Genomic DNA, 26654 nt, shown 5'->3' on the forward strand with positions numbered 1-26654 from the left:
GAACACCAGTTGTGGTCTCAAATACAGGAACTTGGGCTCAAACGTCGACAGAAGTGAACTTTGTACACAATTCTGCTTTGCCCAGTGAGCTGTGGCCTTCAGTCCTTGCATTGCACCACATCCTCAGTAATGAGAAGGCATGGGCCAGACTTTGCCTTCCTGTTCAAACGTCATAATGCCAGGCTGCATAGAAGGACAGCTGTGCTTGGACGTAATTGCTTGAATCAGCACGCTAACAAGCTTCAGCAGTTTTCGTTAATAGTATTTGATAATTAGAACTGAACACAAGCTCCGGCAGAGATTGATGTGAATGTCATGAGTTTTTTCTTTTTTTTTGGGGGGGGGGGGGGGGTGTTCAGGTAGATGAATGGGTGTGTCATGTCGGGACCATGACGTTTCGTGGTGATGCATTGTTGCATAAGAGAGATTTCAGTAGAAAACACAACCTACTGCTGCTCCTCTTGTGTTGGTGCTCCCCCTTCAACAATTTATTTATTTTCTGAATATTTTGTCTTTTTTATAAGGGGATTTTAACTCACAGATTGTTGTTTCAGTTGCTGCATTTTAACCCTGACCTAACCCCAAGCCCTCAACTGGAACTATCCCTAATGTCCATCACCCTTATGGTTTGAGAGGAAAAAGTTTACTGAAGTTATTAGACCTCTTTCTTTTAATCATTCAAATAGATATTTGCTACAAATTTGAAGTACCCAAGGCAGTAGGATTGATCTAATTCTTACACATATTTTAAAATGCCACAGAAAATACTCAAAAAATAAAGATAACTAGTTGTCCACAACTAAAAAATAATTTATACTTTGCAGGATTTCAGGCAGATGATAGCCACAGTAATAACAATATAGAAACCTTCAGTATAATCCCACCATGCAGTATTATGCCGTGAGCTTCCCTCCCATTCTTAGCTCTGGTGATAAAGTGTGTCTCTGTGTGGACGGAGCTAACAGTGGGCTAACATGAAGTGAGTCCCAGCAGCTCGAGTGTGTGTCTTCAGCCTCTGAGCTCGCAGGAAGTGCAGCTCGGGTGCCTCTCCACTCGTCTCATCAATGCAGCTTTCATTCTCCCGTGGTGGGGCAAGATGGAAGCTGTACAAAAGGACCACTGGTACTTTGTGGTACTTATCTTTCTCCCTTTTCTCAGAGGTATTTATACAATCTATTTTATATATTCTAACTTGATTATTGGATGATTCACATGATAAAACCTTTGGTAACTTTGTTGAAAGTGATGTTTACTGTTGTTTTGAAGATAATCTGGAAGCTGAGCCTCACTGTACATGAACACATGCATTTCATTTCTTAAAATGTAATATTTAATTTCATAATAGTTCCATAATCAGTAATTAAACTCTTTTTGAATTAGACTTGAGTGGAAAAGCCTCTAACTGTTACATTTTTGAATCAATCTGTGAGACATTATTATTCTAAACGTGCTTGAATTCATTCCCAGTGTCACAGGACTTGAAATCAGCTGTCGATCGTTCAGCTCAGTAAAAAGAGGCTTTGAAGACTTGAACACTTGATCAATGACAATTGTCAGTGGTGCTTGTGTGTGGCGACTCAAATGAGCCTAATAACCATAACCCACGGGATGGCCTCAAATCTGTGAGTGACTGTGGTGTCCTTCAACCGGAGGACTTCAGGGAGGACGCATGAACTTGCATAGACAATCTTAATTACTCACAAGATGAGGGTCTCCGAAGTTGCCATGTTAAAATATGATCAAATGATTGACTGTTTAATTACTTTACCAAAACTCTCTCTGCTCAGTTGCTGTCCAGCAGAAAGAGGCCGTCACAGTCCGACTGGAGGAAGGGATGATCCTCGGCTGTCTGTGCCCCTGGAGCGGCAACCTCAGCATGGTGTCCTGGACCAAAATTCCCGACAAGGTTCCCATAGCCGTGTTCCATCCAGAGTACGGCTCGTCCTTCTCTCGCCAACACATGGAGAGGATAGAGTTCCTGAGGACCGCGCCCATGGACGGAAGCATTTCCATGAAGAACGTCACCCATCAGGACATCGGGATTTACCACTGCTCAGTTCAGACCTTCCCTGGAGGACCCTGGATCACGAGCGTACAGGTGGAGGATTTAGGTAAAGCAGCTCAATAACACTGCTCATTTATTTCCCAGACATTTATTGGATAGCTGTGGTATGGATCAGGGAAGAACCCTTAAAATGTTGGTGCAGACCCGGGATTGCTTTTCTTTGGAAGGTAATTTTTTGACATTTACCCTGACTTCTCAGAGAATAATTGGATGGATATTGATGAAAGAAACAGATTTAGTGATGGTAAACATGGTTTCATAAGGAGACGGTTGGGTCTTGGCCTTTAATTTATCAATTGTTAACCAGTAAAAATCAGATTTCTTAATCCCCCTTTACGTCGTGGAGCTAACCTGCTAGTTCTTTGACAAGATGTTGCCAAAATGTGTCCCTCACCTCCCCGTGTTTGCAGATGAGCCACCTGAAGAAGGAGAAGATGAGGATGCTGATGAAGAAGGAGGAGAAGACGACATCGCAGGGCACCCCACCCCAGAGGGGATTGTGGCGGACGTACATTTGGTGGCGGAGCTGGACAGCAACCTGACCATCAGCTGCGACCACAAGCACGACGGCACCGTCTACCAGGCCCTGCTGGAGAGGATGCCGTCCGGCCAGCCCTGGGGCATCATCGGCGTGTGCAAGCAGGTGGACGGGGGCCTGGTGGGCGAGGACTACAGCGACAGGGGGCAGGTCAGCTGTGCCGACAGCCTGGATGTCAATCTGCACCTGACGGGTGTGGTGCCGGACGATAGGGGTTTCTACCGCTGCACCTTCAACACAGATGCGGGGGTGCGGATCACCACCGTGCTGCTCACGGTCGTCACTCCAGGTACAAAGACAGATGTGCTGTAGTTAACATACACACACAGACAGCTAGATGACTGGATGATGAATTGCTGCTCACACTGAGGATGATTTATGGATTCAAATGTCCCTCGAAGATTACAGTGATTGATGAAACATAATGAAAACAATAAAACAGAGCTTGTGATGCTGATCTCAGACACTCTGCACTGTTGGCTCTGCTAAAACCTCCAACTTCCTGTGACCCTGCTTAAAGTGTGTGTGTGTGTTTGTCTGTGTGCTGCATGTTGTTCCTGTTCCACTTCTGGAGGCTCACATGCAACACACAAATGAAAAATCATGGCTTTCAGGCTGTTCTGCATTATTATTTTCTCTCATTTCCTCACCAGGTGGATTCAGCCTGTCTCTGTACATGATGTATATTTACATCGGGGCGGGGTGTGCAGGGCTTCTTCTCGTCACAGTCGTCATCATACTAGCTTTAAGGCAAAGGTGAGATCTCATTGTGTTTTCATGCGTCTGTTCTTGATAAACAAGGCCCTGTCTGTTTTCTGGCATCAAGTATTCTCGGATCTTTTTAAACACGGGACTGAATGAGATCATCCCCTGCACCAAGGTGCTAATGTTTTCATCATCTTCTGTGTGTATATTTGTGAGCAGGGTTTCACAAAGACCTGAACTGACTGATTAAAGGGGTGGAGCCAGGGGTATTTCTCTTTCCTTCACATTGCAAGTTCTGATTTATTTTATTGTATTTTTTCAATTGCTCAGGAAATGGACCTTAGTTTAGTGTTAATGACCAGACTACTTGGTTTGGTCTTGGTGTACTACTCGGTACTGGGTGCCATTTTCATTACATAGAATATAACTTGATGAGTGTTTTTATACACTCTGGTATATACTTTTTACACATTTATTTATTGATATATGCTTTAGAATCTCATATCAAAGCAGAGCTGCTACAGTGGCTGTCCAAATGCTAACATGCTGGTTTTAAGCGGGTGTAATGGTTTACCGCCATGTTCTCCATTTTAGTAATGCATGTTAGCATGCTAATATTAGCTAACAGAGTAAATCACAAAGGGAAGTGAAGGCTAATGCTGGTGAAGCTGAGTTTGCAGATATTTTGAGATTTGAAAATTTGATTATTTTTACAATTCTCTGTGAAAAACGTGAATGGGCCTCATGCTGGAACCAGTCGCACGAACAGATTTGTTCTTAAGTATAACATGTGCTGCCACAGTTTTCACACAGGGAATAAGGGGATTCATCTGAGTGAATTTGTATATGAATATGATACAGAAATAGATTTGATGAAATATCTATAATGGATTTAATGCAGAATTAATATCCTCACCAAGGCATCGTTGTATCTCACTGACAGCTGTAGGGTCTCAATGCAGGTCTCTGATGTCACTAACAGATGTGCTATTAACATATTCTAATTGTTTTGGGTCGTATAAAAGCCCCCCCCCCCCCCCCCCCCCCCGCCTCTGTTCAATGTGTGTGTTTTTTTCCTTTGCAGACAGCAGGACCTAAAGCTTGTGAAAGCACCATGAAATTCTCTTTACGCGTTAATGGCATCTTTTGTTCTCACGAACACGTTCCTCCTCAAGAACAGGTCGTCTTCCTCAGTCGGAAAGAAGCGATTCATGGAGTGCACGTGCAGCCGCAAATCTGTGTTAATGCACGAAGGCCAATATCTTTATTTTATTACTATATTGCTGAAGAGAAATTTAATCCTCAGCCACATATTGATTGCTCAAGAGAGTTTTCCTTCTCCACTAGTGTTGGAAAAAAGTGTTTGGTTTATTTCAGAAATCTTTTTTACAACGTAAGGTTGGTAAAGTGTGTTGATTGGTGTGATTTTGCTCACCGGATATGAAATGAATCTGTCACTTTTATTGAATAATCAGGAAGAAGAGCAGGAGAGAGGAGTACCGGGTCAAACTGCACCCGTCTCAGAGACAGGCAAGTGTTGAGTTATTCATTATATCAACTCTTGTCTTTGCACTTGACGCCTTTCAGACTCTCCCCAACCTTCTCATCAGACACGCTCTTCATTATAAAGCCATTACACTCGACTCTTAATCTTATTACATACACCACAGCCCATCTACATGTAACCTGATGCATTGCAGACTTAACTAATTCTTAACAATAACTGACAGTGTGAATGAATTTGTTTTACTTAATGTGATGCAGTAAATGTGATAAATGCAGCAAAATGTCGAGAGAATTAGTTGAAAATGTAGTTTCATCTCGTAAATTGCTTGGAAATGTAACAGGAAGTGTAACAGTTAAGACTAAGTACTATATTATAAGGAACAATTTATACCTGGTAAAGTAATAATATGAAAACATGTAGGATTAATATTACTGATGGTTGAAATAACTTTCTATTGTGCTTATATCACATTTCTTTATTCAATTAAAAGAAAATATGAGTAATTGTGAATCTATTCCTGTATTTTAGTATTCATCATATGAAGAAAGAGATTTCAAATCAGACAGCTTTGTAACCACGTGATGCTATGAAAGTTTTTTTGGTCTGTTTATCACCTTCTTACACCACTGCGCTAACAGTCTAATCACCTGACTTGTGTGTATTTGTCTAACACCTTAAAATGCTGATCAAGTTTAACGCACATCCGCAGCCAAACATCTACGAGAACCAGAACGTGTTTGTGTGTGCGGGGAACACAAAGAGGTCCCGGCAGAAGGGAAGCTGCCCGGTGTACGCCAACCTGCCGACCCCACGATCCCACAGAACCGGACGTCCGCCTCGTGATAAATGAGCAGACGTGAATATGATGCACCGTCAAACTGTGAATGTGTAGTTTTGAATCTGGCTCAGATGCCAGTGTGCTCTCAGGTCTTCCCAAACAAATCATTGACTGTGTATCTAAACAAAACAAAAAGATAAAGGCATATTGACAAGCTCCGAGCACTTCTTCTGATGAGATGCAGGCGTCACACTGACAGTGATTAATATTCATATTGTGGCTTGACATGCTTTAACAAGCTGGTGCTCGTGTTTGTCTCAGGGAGCTGACACGTTCGGTTGGGTCCAGCCCTTAATTAAATGTAGTATGTGCCGCGTAATCACCGCCGAGAAAATATCTGTTTTGGGCAAAACAATATTTGACAGCAGCCGTCGCGCGGGAAGCGGCAGACAAAAGCCTGTGTAATCGTTCTGTTCACTTCCATAACCCCTCAGTAACACGATTGACAAAAGCCTGTGTAATTGCTCTCCATTTACTTTCATCCCTCCTGCTTTCCATTCAAAGCCTGACAATGGCGTCTAATCATCTAACAGGATAGAGAAAGGCAGTCACTCAGCACCATGTACCATCACTTGAGACCGCTGCGTTTTCCCAGAGGGCTCTCTGCCGAGGATGACTGCTTTCTAGTTACAACACGCTCTCATTATGAAAGCTAAACTCTAATTAGCTAATCCTGTGCTTCTGCCTCCTTCTACTTTTCTGATTTATGAAATGTAATTCAACTATTTTCTTATGATAAGCTGTCACAAGTTTTCAAAGCTGTATTTGTTATTATATTTTATCCTGCCTATATATGCTCTTGTGAATCAGTATTTAATGTTCATGGTAGTTCTGTGAAACTATGTGTTGTTTAATGTGATTCGTTTATGTCCATAGAAATGGAGGCAGTGGCAGTAATGGATATGCGGACTATTCCGCTAGGAAACCAAATGTGGACAAGTTAGACATGTCAACATAAAGGGACAATATGGTGTTGGAATCACATGGTTTTTTTTTCTTTTCTTGCTGTTCCTGATTTAAAAAATGTCAATTTCAGTGTTATACATGTGACACATCGTGTGCGTGACCAGCATTACTGAAGCCGATGTGTGTAACTGCTAATGACTTCCTGTGATATAAAATAAAAGGTGTCATAGCCACAGACACGCTTACTTCCTGTGATGTGGGTGTGACAAGGGGAAACTCAAGAACTAGAAACTTGAGACTCGAGATCTAAAACCAAAGTGTTAAATGGAATTTCCCACACCTGAGTTGCCACTTGAATTATTTATATAAAACGAAATGTAACAGGAGTCTATCCACATATGTAGATCTTCAGTTAACATATTATATTATGTTTGTTAAATCCAAACAAAAACTGAAGTGTAAAAATTATAATTTGAGTTTTCTGCCAGAATCTATTTCCCAAACCATCAAGGTCACTCCTATCACTGGGTTTCTGCTTATAAAGTCCAAAATAGTATCAAATGAATTGAAGGAATTCTTTTTGGCATTATGTTCTCGGCCCATCCCTATGAGTAAAAAATATTAGTTATTTTATTATCTTTATTCTTCATTAGTTATTGTTATCAGTTGTTGTGATGGATGTATATCTTATTATTGAATGCTTCTTTTTTGTTTATTACGAGGAGCTCTGTTACTTTTGACGCAATTCAGATTCCTTATGCAGGCCGTTTTTTTTCCTGCCATGTCAAATTTTCCTGAAAACCTGAAAATTTAAATACAATAAACAGAATTGATGAAAAGTTTTAAATGTTAAAATATTACAAACATTGATTTAGTGCTTCAGTCAAGAATCAACATATTTTTTCAAGAGACACGATTCGGTGGCATGCAGATTATAATGTCTGGTGTTGTAGTTTTTTCTCAATGATATAAAGATAAGTACACAGTAAGAAAACTGCAAACAAGACCAATCTAGAAGTGATAACTGATGAGTCTACAAACACATGGTCCGCAGTGCATAATGTATCGCAGTGTACGGTACTCAGCTTGACCTCAGAGAGTGGTAATTATTAAGTAATTCTATGTTAATTGATTTTGTTGAAACCTGCAGAAACCCTTCCTTAACTAAACTTACCTTGCGTTCAATATCCCTTTCGACTTGTAGAAAACCGATGATGCATGATATAACATTCAATTTATTACATTTGTGTTTTTTTTTATCATCAAAAACATAACATATGTACATTTAGTGAAAACACTCAATGTATTCAAAGTGCCTTTCATATACAATCTGACGGTAACAGAACACATAAGGTAGTGGCGGTGGACACGAACACAAGTGTCTAACAGATATTACGAAAGACACATCGTACCTACGATAAACTAACAGAATATTCAAATGGCGTAAATAAAAACTAACTTCCTCCAGTTATTTCAGTCAGTGCAGCTCTGATGTCATGGAACTATCACACACAAACACACACATTTATTTACCACACTTTAGATCCAGGAAGCCTCAAGACAACTATGTAGACACATATGTCAACTGTCTCTCTACACGCTCCTGTCACAGGCTCTGGGTTGCAGACGGACGCCTTTATTTTTCAGATGGACACTTTAGTCTGAGGCTCAATTTCAAATAAAGGTTGTCTTAAATAAAATACACAAAATAAAGTGACGGCAAAACGAAAACTTTAACACAAATGAAGTGCATTTACATCCAGTTCTTCAGGAATCTATAATCTACTCCCCTTCTGTACATATAAGCCATAGATTGTAAAGATGGACGACATGAGTGCTCCCTAGAATTGTCTAAAGCGCCCCCTGGTGGCTGGCTGCTGTACAGTTCATAAAGCCCATCTCCTCCATGTTAGTGGGTGAGACATGAACCAAATCTTATTTAAATATTATATAAAAGGGGCAAATTTTCTATCAGGCGTATTTTGGGCTCATTTCTGGGTAGTGGGAGGGAGTGGAGACATGGCGTCCATCTTTATTAACCATGGTATTAACCCAAGAGAAGACACAATGATTAAAAAAAAAAAGAAAAAAGGTGATGAGATTGTAAAGGGCTGGTTTGCTGCCTCATTGATTTTATTTCACTGCTGTTGCCACAATTTATGGATTTGAAAAGAGTGCACGTTTCTCTGAGATGCCACAAGAATCCTACAACACCTGACGCACAGATATTTGAAGAGATGACCGAGAGTCTTCTGAAGTGTTGGAGAAACGCCGTCTGCTTAGGTTCCACACCGGGGCCAACCGGACAACTCTGTTCAGAAGGTAAAGAACACATTACTCTGTTCTGGTCTGTCAGAAGGCACTTCTTACTGGAGGAGAACATGGGGACCAGCTTTTTAGTCCTTATATCAATTTCCAAAGGAATATGTTGGACCATTTAGGGGGATGGACGTTTGTTACATGAGAAGATTGACACCACTCTCCATGAAGCTATAAGCTAGCACCTAATTTAGCATAGCCTAGTTTGTCTTTAACAACATGAGAGGTTGAACACCACTCACTATAAAGCTACAGCTAGCAGCTAAGTTAGCTTGTCTTTAACAACATAAGAGGTTGAACACCACTCACTATAAAGCTACAGCTAGCAGCTAAGTTAGCTTGGCTGGTATTTAACAACATAAGAGGTTGAAAACCACTCACTATAAAGCTACAGCTAGCAGCTAAGTTAGCTCAGCATGTCTTTAACAACGTAAGAGGTTGAACACCACTCACTATAAAGCTACAGCTAGCAGCTAAGTTAGCTTAGCATGTCTTTAACAACATAAGAGGTTGAACACCACTCACTATAAAGCTACAGCTAGCAGCTAAGTTAGCTTAGCTTGTCTTTAACGAGACATATTAACACCACTCACAAAACTCGAGCTAGCATCTAATTTTTAGCGTGTCATTAACAAACTAAGCTTAGTTTAGCTTAAACAAAAAACCTCTTAACCTCTTAAATTCTCTCAGCCAATCAGATATACCTTATTTCTTTAATCTGTATAAAAATGAAATTGTAATAATGAAAAGTTGTAGTTTTATAGGTGCTTTGGACAGAGTCAAGCTAGTTGCTATCTGCTCGGCCTACTAGGTGTAGCTCCATTCAGCACAGTGACAAGAAGGTGGCGTCAATCTGTTAATCAGTGAAACATGATTTCATTTTCCAAATGAAATCACGTATGAATTCAGGTCACAGGCATCAACCTCTAATAAACCATGATGCTGTTAGAGAGGAGCAGGGAAGCTGTGAAACTCTGACTGCACTGTGTTTTTGTGAGGTTGGCAGTTTAAAGTAGAGTCGTCCGTGGGAAGGTTGCATTCTATCATCTGTGACACGTCCGTCCACTCCCGACGTCCTTGAAGCCCATTTCTGAACGACCTCTCCTTTCTGCTTCTTGTAACCGATTAAAGGCTTTAGCTGATTCATCACTGCTATCAAAGTCCAGCGTTTTTTTTTTTATTCTGTGGAAGGAATTTATCAATTCCACATAGTTGAGAAAAGCAGGGTTACATTCAGCATGGAACGGATTACGTGTCAAAAATTGTTTCTTTGTTTTTTTTCTGAAAATACTTGCTGAGGCTGCAAATGGTCGGAATGAACCTGGTGGGATTTTGTCGTTTTCAGAACAGAAGCCTTTTCCCTTTAAAAAAAAAGCTTGTTTTACAGCAGACCTTGGTGTGTTAGTACCTTCACCCTCTTGTAGGATGTAGTGCAGGGATATAAAAAGAAAAAAGGGGGTCGTACGTGCTGGTGTTAACAGCACAATGACAACGTAACACACTTTAAAGCTACACTTAAAGGATTTTTGGTGCAATATTTGAAGCTACAGTCAAACAACACACAACAACAAAAAACGCCCTTTCTAGTAAAAAGTCCTCGGGTTCCACTCGCTCTGCAGTTGACACTAAAGAATCACCAGGAATTGATATATTACACATGTCACTATACATATTTCTACATCGTCTCTACAGCAGTGGGGAAACAGCCCCGGTTTGGTCGAGCAGAGCAGCAGCTCTCTGTCATTGAAGGGGTCTCAGGCTGCAACTGGATTCACAGCCACTAGAGGGTGATGGTGCCTCTTCCTGGTGCTGGCTTTCCTCCTGCTCTGGCTGGTCAGACAGGAAGCTGGGAAACGTCTGTGCTCGGGGGATAAAAGTCATTGCCAGGCCGGTTCCTGTGGTGGGAGAAGGGGGAAAGAAGATTCAATGGGGCTCTTGCATTTGGTTTATCATGTTTGATCGAACAAGGTAGAAACAATACGTCCTGTTTTCCTTAACAGATAACTCATGGTGTAACTGTTGCTTAGCTACTGCCCATACTGATATCTTTATAAATAAGATTAGAAGATCAACCATGTAGATACAATTATCTCTTGATGTGGGCTTACATTAAAGAAAAATCGATTTTTAAAAGTTGTATAGGGGTAAAAGAGGTCATGGTAAATCAACCTTATCACCTCTAACACAAAGCTTCATTCCACGTCCCTCATCGTCTCCTCGCGTCTGGCGTCTCCTCGCTCCCTGCTCTCTCTCTCTCCACCTTAATTTAAATTAATTGGACCAATTTGTTCTGCAGTGCATATTGGTTAACTGCGCTGAGAGGGAGTAATGGATACTTGTGGGCGGAGGGGCCGATCCGTGCAACTGCGAGACTATTAATAATATATTAGAATGCTGTTTGGAGACGTGTGCGCGGAGGTGGGGTGAGGATAGAGTGGCTGGCAGGCTGCTGATCATGCACGGAACTGGGAGGAAGTGGCCGCCGATCAATATTTCAGGAGTTGAAAAAACAAAACAATCCTGAAATCAATTCTAACCTATAGCAGATCTGGTACCTTCTGATGCGGCACGCAGCGAGAAGTTGCTGCACGTCGATACACTTCATGCATTTGGAATAGCTTCATAAACAGAGGTTAATTGAAATTTGATTAACAAATTAAAATTTGACTTTGTTTTCTTCCAGGGGCCATACGGACATAATCGACAAAGAGATAATTCTCCCCTGCACTGTTGTTGCTGAAATGCTTATAAGGAAAATATGATTGTAAGTTGTGCAAATGATTCATAGTGTCACAGACACTCACACGTCTCTGCTGTGTGTGTGTAGCCTGTAGCACCAACGGAATCAGGCTCAGGCTGCCGCAAGACGCACTGCCGTGCCGACTCACCACGAAGTGGAACATAAAACGTGGCCCGGGCAGCCGAGCAATCATTGTCAAGTGGCGAAGAAGATGCAAAGAGAGTTGATGCACAAGTAGAGAAAAGATGATGAGTGAGGGAGAAACACAGAGAGGGCATTGTCCTGCATGAACAGCTTGCAGGAGGAAGCACAGAGGGGTCAGCGTGGGTGTGAGGATGAGACCAGAACAGCACCAGTCATAACAGGTGAGTCATACACACACACACATATATTCAGTTCGCACACACCTTTATCCACTCGTCTTTCCTTTCCACCTCTTCCTGAAATAAAGCAAAATGAGGCGAGACTCCAGCTTTACATTTTAAACGGAGCTCTGGAAAAAATGCTGCAGGTTAAAACCAAAAAAGCTGGGGGGGGGGGCATTTCTCTCCTTTAGCCGCTGTACTTAATAGACTGCTGAAACGACAGGTGGGAAACCAGGCATATCCTTTTCACATCTTTGCCAGGACAATCCCTCTCCCCCAACCAAGGCCAATTTGGGCTGGGAGAAAACAAAAAGAGGCAGGGAGGCGACTGTAGACAGAGAGGGCCGAGCAGATCTCATCACGTCCTCGCTCACAAGCAGCAGTGTTTGTTGTGCGATACCAGGTCCCTGACGAGAGCCACGCTTGTTGGACAGGAGACACGGATGTAGACACACTCACAGAAAAAAAATACGTAATACCAAAAAGAGAGAAGATATTGCCAGCGTCCCTCCTCTTCTTGTCTCCCTATGAGGAGGAGACAGTGATTTATCAGTGCCTTTTCATTACCAGGGGAAGGTCATGTCATCCTATCTGGCCTGGGGTGGCAGCTGCTGGTCCGGGCGCGCGCGCGCACACACACACACACACACACACACACAGACACACACACACACACACACACACACACACACACACACACACACACACACACACACACACACACACACAAACACCCTGATATAATGGTCGGCCCAGACACACAAGCAGCTATTCATGCATGCATGTTGACAGACACACACACCTGTCTGCACCTTCCTTTCTAACAGTGCGATAACCCAGATGGCATCCTAGTAACAGCTGTAACCAGAGAAAGAGACGGTGCCTGTGCCACAGACTCTGGACCATGCTAGACTGCGGACACACAGCCTAATGTGTGTTCCTTGTGTGTGTATGTAGAAAGCCAGCTGCAGGAGCGACAATGCACTGGATCGAACACAAAGATCAATCCTATAGATCCATAGATTGGATCAAATCATTTACACTAGGATTCAAATAACACAACTAAATAGGCCTGAGCAATAAACCGATACCAATAATTATCACAATAGGGGATAAATATATAATCAAAACATTGCTTCTGCATTATAAAAGCACAGTGAGGAGTCATAACACATTATTGATCTCCCTCAACTTTGTAAAATGTTTAGTTTTTTACCAAGTGTATGAAGAAGGGTTTAAAACTAAAGTATATTACGATATTTATCGATATCAAGCAATTGTATCTTGAGACCATTTTTAGCCTTTTAACTCAGATAGAAATAAAAATAAAACTTTCCATCCCTCCAGCAGAAAGAGATGCAAACAGTTGAAATCCATTTTACCTGGCTGTTATGCATTTTTCATGGGATTCAATTTTTTGCATCTACTATATTCCATGTCGCCTGTTGCAGATAAGATAGCGTTATCATCCTGTTTCCCGATCATCTTGTCCCCGTCCCTTTGATACTTACTCCCTCTCTGTAAAATCCTCTCGTATCACTCCCGGCCTATCACGCTAAGAAGAACAGCGCTCTGTGCCATTAGAATTGCTAATGCTACGGCACTAAACTGTGAAGCACAATTAAACGGAGACAGAGAGATAAAGAAAGTGTGCGTGTGTGTGTGCGTGTGTGTGTGTGTGTTTGGGTGTGCGTGTGAGAAATGTAACAAAAATACATAAAAACGGCTCCAAGAAAAAAAATACCAGCGTTCTTGTCCATTTTCCATTCCAATATTAAAGTTGGTAATTGAACCACTTTTGACAGGCCTTGCTTTTTCCACTTGAAAACTTTAAAGTGCACTTATTTCTATGCATCAGCAAACTCAATGAACACAGCAGTCTCACTGAAATGCGAAAGAGTGAATAATATTAAGAAAGTAGAGTTGGAAGGCAGCGGGGATATAGACACATTGTCCTGGTGTATAGTTTCTGGTTTTATTAAAAAGCAGAATTGTTTTTGGGCTTAATTTAGTTTCCCACAGCTTGATACAAGGATGTTTTTCTGCATCACGCTTCTCTTTTTCTTCTTTTGAACAAACCACATTTGACAATTACTGCTTTCACTTTTAGCAAGCAAGGCCACTGGGATGTCATTTAGAGACATTAATAAAAAAAGCAGATGTGAGACATATTCAAATGAAAGAGTTACAGCTCCTCATTTGCCAGGTCCTCCTTTATCCGAGCCAGAGAAATCAACAAATAGGTGAATGAACCTCAATGGGACACGAAACCATGTTCCTTAATTATTCCTCCGCACCCGCAGGGTATTTGAAAGCAACCCGAGCATGACTCAGCAAATTGACTGTGCTGATTGGATATTCATCATGCACGCAGCAATACAGCCAAGCAAACGCAGCCAGCCACCCTGGTCCAAGCTCCCGATTTCTTACCTCTATTGGCTCCACATCAGTATTTCAGGAATTAATAATATCATTATTACTGGAAAATTGTTTTTTTTAACCATAATCTATGATAAGACTGTGATTCCCAAAGGGGGTACATTTCTTCAGTTGCCAGTGGTCACTTGATATGCTATTATACTGTAGTGTACTTAAACTACAATTTTTATATTTACTACAATTAATCTAAATGAGCTCATTAGTAACTATATATGTACAAACTGAGTCACCTAAACACCTGAACACTGCACATGCACGAGAACTAGATCCTCTTCATGTGTATTATCAACATTTAATGCAGAAATGTATCACTTTAAAAAATATATGGTGCAAAATCATGAGCTACAATTAATTGATAAGGGTTCAAATGAACTGCTAGAAGTAACAATTAAAGGTAAAGGCCAAATGTAGTGAATGCATGATAGTTCAAGTAGATAATGGAACAGGAAAACATCAGTCGGCTAAATCTATCCACTGATTCCAGAAATCGCTCTCTGTCTGTATGTGGCTCACATATCTCGAGAACCGTTCACCCTAACAGCTTCTCACTTGACATGTATATCGTTAGGAATATACAGCGGATGTTGCAGTGATGCATATGACACATTACATCATAATATCTGAATAAGTAGGTGACCAGTGCTCTTCAGCAGCCGTTGGGGCTCATCGACATTAGTGATGTTGTCGATCAAGACAACAGTGCAACAGCAACATCTGATTCTCGGTTCTGAGTACTGAGTTCAACTTCAGCGAACTCTGAATAAACAGGCGAAGCTTCAGGGTTCTTTGGACTGAGTCCTGCAGCCAGTCTTCACTTGCCTTAGCTCAATTACCGCGTTACAGCAGGTCACTTTCACAGATTCAGAAAGAAAAGCTGCAACCAGCTTCACCACAGGCCCAACAAACATGGCATGTTTAGAACAGGCTCTGCGCCAGTGTAATGAATACATAAAAAGGTAAGATAAAAAAATAAATGGCAAAAAGTAACAGCAATGGAAAAATAATGTAATAGCTGAAAGTGAGGGATAAATGGTGAAAATACGGCTTCTGCTATTCCAAGTGGCACAAGTATAAATATAAACTTGACCTGACGTGTTTATCAATTGCTAAATTAAATTAAAATGAACATTTAATACATGATGGGTGCCGTCACTGAAGAGTTACTTTAGTTCATCTGTCAGGGCTGCACTGTGGGGCGGTGCTAAGAGTCTTTCTCATGTGCAGGTCATGAGTTGTAGAAGAGGTGGAGACCTTCCACCAATGAGGAATCAACGCAGCTACTGTATATGACTCTCCTCATCTAAAAATGTCTTGCATGTCTGAAAGGCCACACTAGTGTCTGAGGTCTGTGAGGTCCTCCTGACACGTCTTTCACAGTCCAAACATCCCGTGTCACAACAGGAGTTCGACTCCCGTCACTCCCTAGAATCACCTTGTCGTCCTTCTTGTCTGGCGAGACCTTTCGCTGCGTCCTCAAACACACTGATGCAGTCAATTTATTCATGGGAGAGGAGGGGAGATAATGGTAGTGCTGAATGTGTATGAGCATGAGAAGGTTGGAGGGTTGTTACGAATTGGACAGACACACGGGGGGGGGGGGAAGTGTGGGAGGACCGCTGGAGATGGCAGGGTGATGGATGAGAGAGGAGCTCCTCTGCTCACCAGAGTTTGGAGAGGAAGAGTTTTAAAAAGGAGACTTTACAGAGGATGGGCCTATAAATAATGACCCTGAGGTAGACGCTTCTCTGTTTAGTGAATAAGAGTAAAAACATGTTGAAGATTGAAACAGAAGACTCGCATTTCGCTTTAAGGCTTATCAGGCCACAATTAAATGATAATGAAGAAAAAAAATCCAGCCTCGACTTTTCAAAAGAAAATTACGATGTCGGAGCGACTTTCACCTTTGCCCCGCTCTCTGTTTTTTTCTCCATCAGTAAACGCCAAAATACCTAATAAAGACTCTGATAAGTCGACTAATCAATTAATACCATGGACACAGCCTAATCCCATCAGCTCTTTAAGCACCTTTCTGCCTCTGGTCTACACACACACACACTTTCCTACGTGTGTGTGTGTGTAGATTTAAGACATACTGTGCTCAGCCTGGATGCAATAAAGCACCTACTGTGATATTAATGGATTTGAAGTCACATTTATTTCTCCTCCAATTACACAGACCTGTACATTTATTTTAAGAACACACATCTTGTTTGTCTCTCGTGATCTAATTTAGATGAGATAATGAAATCCAAACTAATCACAATTTAGATTCAAGATTCTGTTAGTTTCTTGCTTTAACTTTGACTCAGTGGAGAAGTTCCTCATCAGTAGGTGGTTCTATCACCATAGCAACCAGATGCTGAGATTTGAAATAGAAGATTATTTTGATTGACAGGGACCCTCTCTCAAAATTAGAAAAGTCATATCTCACTCGCTCTCAGTATTTACCCAGCATGCTAACCAATACAATTCAGGCTGATAATTTAAGTTAGAAATGAAACTACTGTATATTATGAAGTTCCTGCTGTTACATGTTGATAATGTGCTGTTTTCTGTTGCTTTTATGGCCAAGTGGGAATATTGTAGCTGGCTTGTTTTGTGTTTTGTGCTGCTAATCTTAATATGTGATACGTGATATCGTGATGCTAAGTACCGTTAGGTCGCCGAGGCCAGGCAGAGCGAGGCATTGTGGAAAAAACTAACTATATTTTCACAATTCACATCTTATTCTTGGTGTTTAACTTTTATTATTTAAGACAAAGTAAAAAAAGCAACAACTGCCATCACTGCCAATCCAATTCAGATTCAAATTCAAATCAAAGCATCCGGTTGCCATGGTGAGTGATTTTTTGGTTAATGTGGAGTTTGAATGTGTTTAAGTTGACGGTAACTTTAGCTAATGCTAGGAGCACATTACATGAGGTGTGTAGCTCCTTTCAGGAAAAAAACAATCCCTCTCCATTGGGTCTAATGTTATTTCAGAGGAAACTTTTCTGGAAGGCGCATCAACTTGCATAACTTGCTCACACGGAACCATTTTTTTACTCTTTTTCACAGATAGGACTTATAGTTTCTGAATTATAGTTGTTTGAGTGGTGCAGTCAGAGTTTAGAATTATCTTCTCTCTCTCTCTCTCTCTCTCTCTCTCTCTCTCTCTCTCTCTGTTTTATATTGAATGTTTGATTGATCAAATTCACCTGAATCTATTTCATCCTGTCACCTGCAGACAAAAGCTATTTGACTTCAAGATCCAGACAAGAACGGAAACTTCTTCTGAAAATAGTGCATCAATTGTTCCAACAGCTTCATCAACAAATAGATCTACTCTCTGTTGTAAACCATGCAGAAACCAGATATTGTGATGAGCCTCATGATCGAACTTCTCCGAGCCAACAAGAAGATCATGGCTCTTAAATATGGAACCGTGTCTCTGAAGAAGAAGGTGGAGCATCTGGAAAACCAGCTTAAAGACAGAGATGATGTCATAAAGAAGGAGAAGGCGAAGGAGAAGGAGAAGGAGATCCAGGCTCTGAAGGAGAAGGTAGAGCAGCTGGAAAACCAGCTGAAAGACAAAGATGACGTCCTAACGAAGGAGGTCAAGAAATGGCGCGCTCGCCTCAGGGCCTATCTTGACTGTCTGGCTGAGCTCACTGACTATCAGGCCAAGGCAAAGATTATGGAAGCTAGTCGGCACCAGGAGCCACCTCAACCTGATACAAGAAGGAGCAGTGAGGTGGAGGTCAACGAGGAGAAGGAGAAGGTGCACGCTTCAGGGCCGAAAGGAGACAAAACTGCAGCAGGAGACAAGTCCAAATATGGGACTGAGCTGCAGAAAGGAGGAGGCCGAGAGAGAAAAGAGGTGAAGAAGCACTTACCTCACCCATTCCTTCCCTCCTTGCCCCCGCTGTCCTCAACCTTTTTCCCACTACTCAAAACAAACCCTTCCCCTGTCCCCCTTTGTACATATTTGAAATAATTTAATGATGTGAATGCTGTAAATATGTTTTTGGAATAAATATAACTAGTACAGTAACATCTACCTCTGTCTTTCTGAATATAGATTCAGGATTCATTGATCAATTAACACAGTGTTTGAGTGCTCTTATTTTAGTGAAAATAAGTTTCAAAAGCAAACTATATCTCTGTAAACACCTTAATACAACTGGAAACACATTAAAACAATCGCTAAAAACATAAACCTTTTCTTTTGAGAAGTTTCCGTAGTCACAGGAAGTTTGTGACTCTACTGGAACCATTTCAAAATAAAAGCATGTAACATTTCACAATAAATGGCAAAAAGACACTTCTGGCGATATAAACAATTACATATGTTGGGTTAGTTCCAATCCAATCAAATTATGAGTGTTTTTTATCAAATGACAATAACAAATAAATATATATAATATAAATAATAACAATAACAACTAAAATTTCTAGGACTGCAAGGCAGCACTGGGCGGGCCAGAGCACATGTATTTTGAAGCATTGCATGCGTTTTGCCTGAAAAAAATAAATATTGACACATAGAGCTGTTCAGGCTTGGACTCTGATCATGTGCTCGGGCCCTAATTAATGGAGATGTTTCATTGATCGTATGTATATAAAAATGGAAGGAGAAATAAAACTAGATAATTCCATAATTCCTGTCACTGCTTGGAAGCATACATACAGTATATGTAAAGAAGTGTGTAGTGTCAACGTACTAGTGTGAAATTCTTCAATTGAACGTATGTTAATTTCTCTCTGTGTCTTCCTGTTTCTCCACCTCGTCCTGTCGTGCTCCACAAATTACCCCTGACACACAAGCAGGTAAAGAAATAGCAACACTGTGCGTGTGTGATAATTAGCAATTTCATGTCTGTACCTTGGTAACTGTAGAGATCTCCCAGGCTGTTCTGACGCGTGATGTGCTGCCAGTAGGCGCTGCGGGGCAGGGAGATGGACTTGGTTATTGTCTCTCTGGAGTGGATCTGAAACAGACAGAGGACGGCTCTTTCTGTCAATGTCAATCATTCAGCCGCAACAGGGGCAATTCAATCGAGACAGTGTACATCAGCTGAGGCCACTTTGCACAGTGTGAGGTCAAGGCTTTACAATATTACAATATAATAGAATTACCAGCCTGTGCTCGTGTGCCTCCGCCAACCAGTGCAATTTCATTCAACAAACCTTTTTATTTCCAGACTCATTTGACGTCACTGTGACCTTTTGACCTTTGACGACTGAAAACAAATCAATTCACCTTTGAGTTCAAGTGACAAGTGGTGAAAAATTGAACAAATTAACTAAAGGCAGAACTGATATCATGCTAAGGAGACAAAAACATGTTTTGTGAGGCCACTGTGACCTTTGACCTCCCAAACATCATCAGTTCATCTCTGAATCCAACTGAAGGTTTGTACCAAATCTGAAGGAATCCCCTCAAGGTGTTTCCTGAGACGTTGCATTCACAAAACAAAAAGCTTGTTTTGTTTGGGTCTCAGTTAACTTTGACCTTCAATAATAACTTCAGCCACTGGCAGTCGGCGTTGCGGTGGCTTAAAAAACAAACTTTCCTACAATGAGCTCCTTGAAAGTGAAGAGGAGAGCTCTCTTTCTGTTTGCATGTCAGTAACCAAAAAGCCTGCGTAGCACCGTATATTTCTGGTTGAATGGCCACTCTAAATGGCTGTTTGTTGAGCCACTGGAGGATGTATTCAAGATTTTTATTCGCAATATTTTACTGAAAAGCTAATCTGCAATTACTCAGAAGCTAACATGGCATTTCAGTGGTGAGTTTTGTTTAGCTCCCTGTGTGATTTATAGAGCTGAGGGTAAATGCTGCATTTGGAAATGTTCCCAAATGGTGGGGTCCGAGAGCAAGGCCATATGGTCAAGGCTCATCAAACACTAGGCAGGCCTACATAAATAAAGAATAAAGATGATGGCGGGGAGCAGGGCAGGGAGGGAGAAAGGAAGGAGGCGGGGGACAGGGATGGACGGGTGTTGTGATGGAAGGAGGGAGCGGATGCAGGGACCGTGGGGGGGCAGAGGGCGTGCGGACTAAGGCGAAACATTGGGGGTAGAAACCAGACGCAATACCTGCAGAGGATGGTTTGTTCTTTTGTGTGTGTTACTGGTGACGCGGGGACATAAATCCGATTTTACAGTCAGGTAATGGGTTCATGTCGTCCCAAACGTAAATATTTAACATTTACGGTGAAGGCATGTTTTATTGTTGGGGAAGGTTAGGTTTTATAGTTAAGAAGTTCGTTGTTACAGTTATGTCTCCGGGAAATGAGTCATGGAGACACAACCAGCGTGCGAACGAGAAGATCTTGTGTGAAAATCTTGGTTTCAAAAAAAAATGCAAAGTCTCAATGACGTGTTCGTTTGATCCGCTTAAAACAAACAGAGAGAAGAAACCATTAAACTGCTAAAGAAGGTTGTGGTTCAAACGTTTTGTGTGTGTGAATGTGTGACTGTGTTTGTGTGCGTGTGTGTACTTGCAATTTCCTTTGTGAGGGCCATTTTGAGCATAGACCTTAAAGAGGACATGTTGGCTGGTCATCGGTGTGTAATATGGAAGACCTGCTTTTTGAGATTTTGGGTTGAGCTTGGGTTAGAATTAGGCATTAAGTTGTCTCACACAAGCGAATTCAAGCACAACACGAAAACAAAAGCCACAAGACAACTACGGAAGCCACACAACTATCTGCGACAGAAGAGCACCACAACGGATGAGTTGTCAATCCAGCCACCGCATAGATGTGTTGTGTATTTGATGTGCGTTTTTTTGGCTATTCCAAGCACCTGCACCAAAACACCTCACATGAAGGGCATCACATTTTTTATGGCGGCTGGGTTGACCAGGTTTTTGCAGACAACAGCTCACTTGACCATGTTAAGTAACTCTTGATGTCACTTCTGCATTCATGGTTTTCGTTGATACGCTTGTGTGAGAAATCTCGGCCCCCGTAGGAGATACAAAGAGCGTCCTCACTACTTCTCTGTGTTTCTTGGTGTGACAGAATGTTTCAGCGACTGTATCAAAGTGATGAATTAAATAGTTCTTCCGATGTCGTGACTCTTGCACACATAGTTAACACACATTGTCAGCTGTTAGTTCGCAGTGCAAACAATGCTGCAGGGAGTATTTGATAAACAACCAAAAATGTAATTGTACCTGGGAGCTCTTCTCTATCTCCTCCATCATCCTCTCATGCTGCTGGGCAATGGCCAGCGTGGCCGAGTGGACCCGCTGGTAGATCATCTCCCCCTCCCGCGTCTGGAACGTGAACAAACCCTCTCCCGTGTCACACATCCTGCGCCAGGAACACACACAGAGACAGAGAGAAGTACACACACTTTGATCGCGCTCACTCTAGGATTGCTCATTTACAAATATGCATGGTCGAATGTGCACTTACTGAGAGACACATTGATACGATGGCCCGCTGAAGTCAAACACACACACACACACACATACACACACGAGTGAGAAGATACAGTATATAAACAATAGACGCACACACAGAGGCACCTGTCACATCATCGCCTGAAGGGCTCAGTGGCAAATGCTGATATCCCGGGATGATCTGGATGATCCAAAGTTGCTTTGTGAAAGTTTTTATGACAATTCCAAAACTAAGTTGTATCCCCCCCCCCCCCACTGACAACATTTCAATCACTCAGACGACACAAACACAAATCTGCATGCACACCCACCTTCCAGACTCAAAGGTGAACCAGGTGGAGTCTCGGCCGTATCTGCGCAGGGAGCTGAGAGGCCACATGACGAGTTTGAGGCGAGCGTTGTGGATGTCCCACAGGTAGATGTTCTCATGGGTGATCTGCATGGTGCACTCCCCGTAGATGTCCAGGTTCGGGGTGGGCATTATGTACACATTGAAACGTTCTGCAAAGATTACACACTTGTTAAAAGACGGGGTTTATATGATGCAACGACAAAAAGAAAACACTCTGCATAGACTTCATTTTTGCTCCAGTGTCAAATGGTTGGTGTTTGAATTATGACGATAATTAGAGATAATTCATAGTTACTTCTAGAGCTTTCTAGACAGTTCTGATTTATCTGTATCTCTTCCTCTCTCCTTGTCCTTATATAATGGGGGGTGATGGATTTTTGTTTGTGGAGCTCACAGATTCAAAAATTCACCACATTTGTCGAAAACCACATATTTGAAGAGAATGAAGGAAATTTACTATGGAAAATAAAATGCTAAAATGTTTGCATGGCATAATACTAAAAGGTGCTTGATAATATTTAAAAAAAATATTCATACATATAGACCAGACATTATGGCCAAAAAAAGATGAATATCAACTGCTTTTTTTAATTATCTGCACCCACCATGAATACCTATTGTTTGATTTTTAATCAGATGTGGCAGTTATAGAGTAAAACAAACCTTAAACTATTTTAAACATTACTTTCGCTTAATCCACAGCGGGTCGTACTAGCCAGTAGCCATCCAGTGAGCTGGACTGGAATCATTCACCGTGATCTAACTCTCTGAGGCAGACAGGGAGAGAGGAAGACAGATAAAGAGGAAGAGGGTTCTCCACGATCTAAATGAGTCCTCCCTAATTACGCTTAATGATTCGAAATAAGCCATGTGTCTGCAGCGGATAGAAAATGGCAATGTCATAGTGTGGCGTATTTTTAGGTACAGTGAAAATGAACTCTGATATAATTATCTGCCCCTTGCTGTTTGGGGAGGGCGACTAATTGAAACGTGGTTGCAGGCTCGACCCTCGTTTTTCATCCGTTCAGGGAGGCAGCAGAGAGCCGCTCACTTCTCTTGAAACTTCTCCGGGAGCACTGAGCACCAGGGATCAGCCGAAAGCGGAGACAGAGGAATTGTGTTGTTGCTGTGCAACTGGTTCAACGCAGCTCAGTCAAAAACGTGAGAAAGAATGAGGCCAAGTTATTCTGAAAATCCCAATTTCACTTTACCGCTGCAGTGAAATGAAATTGGTCGAAATGACGGCAGATTATTTTCAATTACTCGCCCTTTTACAACTTTAAACCGCTCTTCTTTGCCTGTTGCCTTTTTCGATTTCCGCCGCGAGTTCGCAAATTACGGCGAATGAGCTTCGCTGTGATAGCTGCGCCCCGTTGTCTCTTCTCCTTTTCCATTTCCATTTCCTGTGTCTGGAATATGCGGGGAAGCACAGTTATTTCACATGGCTTTAAGAGCCATAATCTCTTCCATCTCTGTGACAAGCTTCATTATGAGGGAAGCCAGTGATGCACAGCACCTCTCATTAGGCCGGGAACAGAACCCCGACCACAGCCTGTGACCTGTGCTCTGACTCACACACACACAGGTTTCCTCCAACACACACACATCCAAATGTGGTTCTGAAACTGAACAAACATGCGCTAATGTTGCCGAGGACTGTTACAGGGGGGGACGTCGGATCAGATATTGACAAAAAACATTCCCTATTAACCAGGCCTAATTGGACAGTGACTGTTTCGCTTCCCTTACCCTCCGAGGGCTCAGTTGCATTAACACGTACGTGCCCGGACTGCAACCACATAACCACTTGATGGCAGGCTGAGTGAGAGAGATTGACCCCGAATGGCTGTCTGTGTTAGCAGGGACTAATTGGGCACTCACCGTTCTGCTCCCGCTGCACCCCCGCTGCTAACAGGTCCGGCTCTCCCAGGCTGATGTCGTTGAGACGGCTGCCCAGGCACTCCATGCACAGCAGCTTACACCACTCCTCTGCATCCAGCTCTGCACACAGCCACACAGCAGCACAGCGTTAAGGCATGTCTGACACACACGCACACACACTTCCTCAATATCCACTATTGCAGTAATATTAAAAACATTCTGTCTAAATGATATTGCCACAGCTGCTATGCCTGTACCATCTTTACACACGTGCAATCACATACATCACTTGTGAAATGCTACATGTACAGGACATGAGTACAGCTAACAGTAACCAGGGGGAAGAAAAATCCATCTTATCGATTGGCTGCAGATTAAAAGAGGCAGTGGGTTCAGCAGCAGCCAATGACAGATGAGTGTTAGCTTTCTCCTGCCTCCTTTAGATCCTCGGTTCCCAGGCTGCACCACACACATGTAAGTGGCTCTGCTGGAACAATATGGCCACAGTCGCAAACTGAGTGTGCTGATCATCTGTTCAGTCAATAAGCTATTTTCCAAATGGAAGGAGGGCTTTAGCCTGTCAATGGGAGAGGAAATGTTAGAGGGCTGAAACAAGCGGTTAAAGGATTAAGTACGCTCATGTGCTTACTAGTCAAACTTTAAATGGGGAATTGAGGAAAACACATAAATTCTGGCTTTTACAGTGGCAACAAATATGTTTACTATCACCAGCACAGTATAGCCGACATGTTGTTTCCTTTTTCATTTATTTAGAGTATTACACCTTAGGCACAGAACATTGGTGTTTCCAACTGCTTAAGCTTAGCTTGCGGTTGTCAGTAGCTAAACATTTAGGGAACAGACATGAGAGAGGTATCGATGTTCAAACTCTTGACAGGAAAATAGTGATGCCTGGAGGGAAAATACTCATAGGCTGCACATAAAGCTGAAAGTCATGACCCCCTAAAATGGAGGAAAACGTTTGTGGACCTCACTACCCCGGATCCATCCTCAATCTCTACTGTGCAGACTTTGGCTCCAAATCTGCGACGTTCACATCCAGGATATTTAGCCTTCCTTTCTGGATGGTCGCTAAGCAAATCCACAATGTCAGCATTAAAAAGCATTAGCAGCTTTAAAAATGTTTATTTTTAAAGCTGCTAAGATATTGTTTATGCAGATAACTGATAACCAGGGCATATGGGAGCTGCACCCTCCAGTGCATTTTATGTGTGAGAAAGAACGAGGCAGAGGGAGGTAGAGATAGAGACAGAGATAAGGAGACTCACAGTTAAGTACTGCATGGAATCATGTGTGCTGATCCTATTCCACACAATGTTGCTGCGGGTTATTGAAAACATTGTCTGTTTGCCGCTTTATCACTTTTTCTTTTTTCTGCAAACCATAATATTTTCTAAGATGTTAATCTGAGGGTGACACGAAGGTTATGGGTCAACTCACACGTCACTACAAGAAACCAAATAAGGATAATTTCCTTCAACATCTCATTCCAGTGTTCATGAGAATCTTAATGTTGTGAAATTGGGACAGAATTAAGACTAATACTCTTTTCACAGTCAGAGAAAGTTGCATCTACTGCACGTGCCAGCTGGCACTAAGAGGAGGGAGGGCATCCACTGAAAGACTGCTATCAAAATGAAATCTGGAGGTCTGCGTGGCAGTCTGTTGTTTGTGAATACCAATTTCCCTTCCTGTTAAGTCAGAAAAAATAGTGTTTACAATGGCGAAAGATTTCCAATTGTCTTATGTGAGCTTTTGGTGAGAGTCACTGAGGTATGAAATGAGGCAAATGCTGGAGTTGTTTATCTTTGTGAAGCTTCGTAACTCCGGGCCCAGTGGAATTCTGGGTTCTGTGTCTATAGCCAGCGATGTGTGCAGAGGCACGTGAGAGTGTGGGAACGCGCGGCAGCAGGAAGTGTGGGAATATTTCTGTGTCTGTTAATCAAAATCATCATATGCTTGCGTAATATGTGTGTGTGGAGTGGTGTTCGCCCTTCATTCACTTCAACCCAGCTTGTGTAATCGCTGGAATAGTGAGAAGGGCTGTTTGTCAGATCAACTCTGGTGTCCAATGGGAGAGATACACACAACTTTAGAGGGTGAAGGAAAGGTCTGCTGCCGCCTGGAGCAATTCATTCACACACAACAGAAAGGCAACAAAAACACACACACACACACACACACACACACACACACACACACACACACACACACAAACAAACACAAACACACAGGCAGCTACAGCAGCTCTGTACTTGAGCTCCCCGCTCATGCCTCCCCGGATTCAGCTCTTCTCATTCAGTGACTATGGCCTTAAAGTGCCTCTAAACTCCCACACTTTTAAGGCGACTGAGTTGAAAATAGGCTAAACAAACTCTTCATCGGCCTCACTGGTCTGTGTGCCAAGCATGGAGGAATACAGTGGGAGGATGTCTCTCTTTCTGTGTGGAGGCGTGGGTGGGTGATGGAGGAGGACAAATAAGCATTTCATGTTTGCCAAGAGTGTGTGAAAAAAAGGAAAGAACAGAGAAGGTTGGAGGATGATTAGAATATGTCAGGATCAAATGATGTGACAGTCAGGA

The 26654-nt window shown here is 42.2% G+C and overlaps 2 protein-coding genes across 4 annotated transcripts in view; one reads left to right on the top strand and one right to left on the bottom strand.

The window, feature by feature from the left end:
- The first annotated feature begins 894 nt into the window (after nt 1–894).
- cd226 (CD226 molecule) lies at nt 895–6796 on the top strand. 2 transcript variants are annotated; one of them, XM_062379782.1, is made up of 6 exons: nt 895–1160; nt 1788–2111; nt 2476–2892; nt 3257–3359; nt 4784–4838; nt 5525–6796. In XM_062379782.1, exons 1-6 carry the CDS (start codon nt 1097–1099, stop codon nt 5663–5665), a joined length of 1104 nt encoding a protein of 367 aa, XP_062235766.1. In that variant the 5' UTR covers nt 895–1096; the 3' UTR covers nt 5666–6796. The 2 variants fall into 2 exon arrangements, with proteins under 2 accessions (XP_062235766.1, XP_062235767.1); XM_062379783.1 differs by having other exon boundaries at nt 900–1160; nt 6530–6796.
- A 986-nt stretch (nt 6797–7782) lies between these two features.
- dok6 (docking protein 6) overlaps nt 7783–26654 on the bottom strand; it is a 44038-nt gene continuing 25166 nt past the window's right edge. Inside the window, exons 4-9 of one of the 2 annotated variants that reach the window (XM_062379784.1) lie at nt 24052–24171; nt 22130–22319; nt 21832–21858; nt 21588–21726; nt 19287–19392; nt 7783–10773 (exon numbers count right to left, since the gene is read on the bottom strand). In XM_062379784.1, coding sequence (XP_062235768.1) covers nt 10619–10773; nt 19287–19392; nt 21588–21726; nt 21832–21858; nt 22130–22319; nt 24052–24171 — 737 coding nt within the window. In that variant the 3' untranslated portion in view covers nt 7783–10618. The remainder of the gene's footprint in view (nt 10774–19286; nt 19393–21587; nt 21727–21831; nt 21859–22129; nt 22320–24051; nt 24172–26654) is intronic. The other variant, XM_062379785.1, reaches the window with a different exon arrangement.

This window comes from Platichthys flesus, chromosome 21 (genome assembly GCF_949316205.1).
Source record: "Platichthys flesus chromosome 21, fPlaFle2.1, whole genome shotgun sequence".
NCBI classification, from domain to species: Eukaryota; Metazoa; Chordata; class Actinopteri; order Pleuronectiformes; family Pleuronectidae; genus Platichthys; species Platichthys flesus.